The sequence below is a fragment of the Sphaeroforma arctica genome (genome assembly GCF_001186125.1).
Source record: "Sphaeroforma arctica JP610 unplaced genomic scaffold supercont1.2017, whole genome shotgun sequence".
Taxonomy (NCBI): Eukaryota; class Ichthyosporea; order Ichthyophonida; genus Sphaeroforma; species Sphaeroforma arctica.
Window position 1 is genome coordinate 3,593 of NW_014038541.1, and position 2,302 is coordinate 5,894.

General features: G+C 42.0%; 1 protein-coding gene across 1 annotated transcript in view; it reads left to right on the forward strand.

Moving 5' to 3' along the window:
• The window catches only part of SARC_12018 (hypothetical protein), a gene marked incomplete at both ends in the record, with an annotated part of 8,403 nt that overhangs the window by 2,998 nt on the left and 3,103 nt on the right, over positions 1–2,302 (forward strand). The window contains 3 exons of the mRNA XM_014293884.1: positions 702–763; positions 1,382–1,463; positions 1,854–2,038. Coding sequence (XP_014149359.1) covers positions 702–763; positions 1,382–1,463; positions 1,854–2,038 — 329 coding nt within the window. The remainder of the gene's footprint in view (positions 1–701; positions 764–1,381; positions 1,464–1,853; positions 2,039–2,302) is intronic.

Genomic DNA, 2,302 nt, shown 5'->3' on the forward strand with positions numbered 1-2,302 from the left:
GCGGTTCAACTGGTGCATGGGATGTATACTATTAACTACCTATCACAGGGTGTGCAAGTGTTACGGGTTTCCTCTACACGTATGCTGGGCATGTATTCGGTTTTTGAGTATGAAAGTATCTGCAGGGTATGTGAGTTGTGCGCTGCACCTATCTACGGTTCAATGATGTTTTAGGGGTTTTAGGGTTTTAGGTAAACATATCTGCTGAAAGGAGTCTGCAGTTTTATCTACACTTGGCAGGCGTTGCATACATTTCCATTGTTGTTAATGCGTTTGCTGAGTATACGCCCCAATAGACACACTGTCGTGGTTGTCATTACGGCGTAACATCCTTCTTGGATCTGGTAAGTTTGTATCGAGAATCGCCCATCTTCTCGTGATGCTTACATGCGCATGTCACATCTAGTAAGAAAATGCCTCACGTACATGCCGATACACCTGTGTAAAGAATAAACTAACAACTACATACTAAACCTATGTAAATAATAAACCAATTACATACGCAACCACCTAACTTTATTATCTATGGCAAAAGCATCACTCTATGCCCAATCCTCTCAATCTGTCTGTCCCACCGATGGCATTATATGTTCTTTGCCCTGTCCTATTTTACGGACATGGGGACCTGTTTTGTCCTCTTCGTCCGCCATGCACTGCATTACCAGGGTTAACACACTCACCTTCTTGCACTACTTTATCAGATGTTGCCATAGAGACGGTATTGAGCAAGAAAGACCTACCCGATGACAAACTACGTGAGCTGGTATGGGGTTTGTAGGGTGGCGCTTGTGTTTGTAGTTATAACCTTTAGCTGTACGAAGGGGTGTACATCAGAGTGTAAACGAAGAGTATCGTTGATCGGTTAAGCAAATATATATGTCCAACAATTTCAATACTATATTGGAATTGTTTCATTACTATATTGAGAATAGTTCATTACTATATTTAGATTATTTTATTCCTATATTGAGATTATTTAATTACTATATATAGATTATTTCATTACTGTATTGGGATTCCTGACTGGAATCGAATCAAATCGAGACGAAAGCACGTGTTGCGGGCAATGGTTTGCTTCGTATAAGTCTGTTACAGTAAACAATATTCGATATTGTGGCGTCAAAAATGATCCGTTCTTGTACAGAAGCAAGTGAGAGAGCTAAGTAGCATGCTCGTTTAACACATGGAAAAGGTGCTTCAGATGCTTTCCAAACTAAATCTTAAAGAAGAGTCGTATTATATTCGTACTACATGCACTTGTCACGTGTGCAAGTATACAGATTAAGAGCAGAACTCCCACCAACACGCTTCTGTGACCTCGGTTGTACTTGTCACAGGCTTCGGCTTTCTCACACCATGTATACGCCATCCATCTCTACAGTTGAAAGACAAACTGTCTATTCTGCACCTGAGGCCCAGTGCCATCCACTCAGTGCTAGGGAACTTCCACAGCATCATATCAGGTGTGTTGATTCCCATCATGCATAGCTTAGGCGTGTCTGGGCGTGTTGACTCTGCTAGATGCCTATCTTTGCGATAGATTTGGTTGTTTGTACGTAGTTCAAAAGACAGTGTATCGTTACGCAGACTAACTTATGTAAGGGTTTTGTGTGTAGCTCTGAATAAGGGTTCCCCTACGGAATGCCGTCGTTATCTTTACCTTTGCCCCATGCTTAGGTCATACCCATTTGGTACCTTCACTTGCCAGGTTATATCTGCAATGCCGGTCTTGTGGATAGAAAAGAATGTCTTGATTCATTGATAACATATAAATGGACGATATATACGCCAAAACACACTTGAACATGGTGGTATAATACATCCTACTTACACATTGCATATCCCTCGCTCAGCTGCCAGTCCGAAGCTCCCATTCGGCGTGGCTCAGACTGGGACGTGTTTCGTACCTGGGCGAGTGGACTCTGAGCAATCTGAGCAAAAGACTAACACCACACATAGCCCTGCCGCAAGCGAAGAGACTCACCTGGACTTGACCATATTCCTACCAGGCCATTCGCGTGAAGCGTCTGTAGCATGGGTGTGTTGTATGATACGTTGTCTGCCGTATACACGTCCTATGTCTGTGCTTAAAGCGTGTTATATATGGATGGTGTTTTGTTCTTTTTATACACGTCCTATGTCTGTGCTTAAAGCGTGTTATGTATGGATCATATTTTGTACTGTTTATGCACGTCGTATGTCTGTGCTTAAAGTGTGTTATGTATGGATCATATTTTGTTCTGTTTATACACGTCCTATGTCTGTGCTTATACCGTGTTTTGTATGGATCATATTTTGTTCT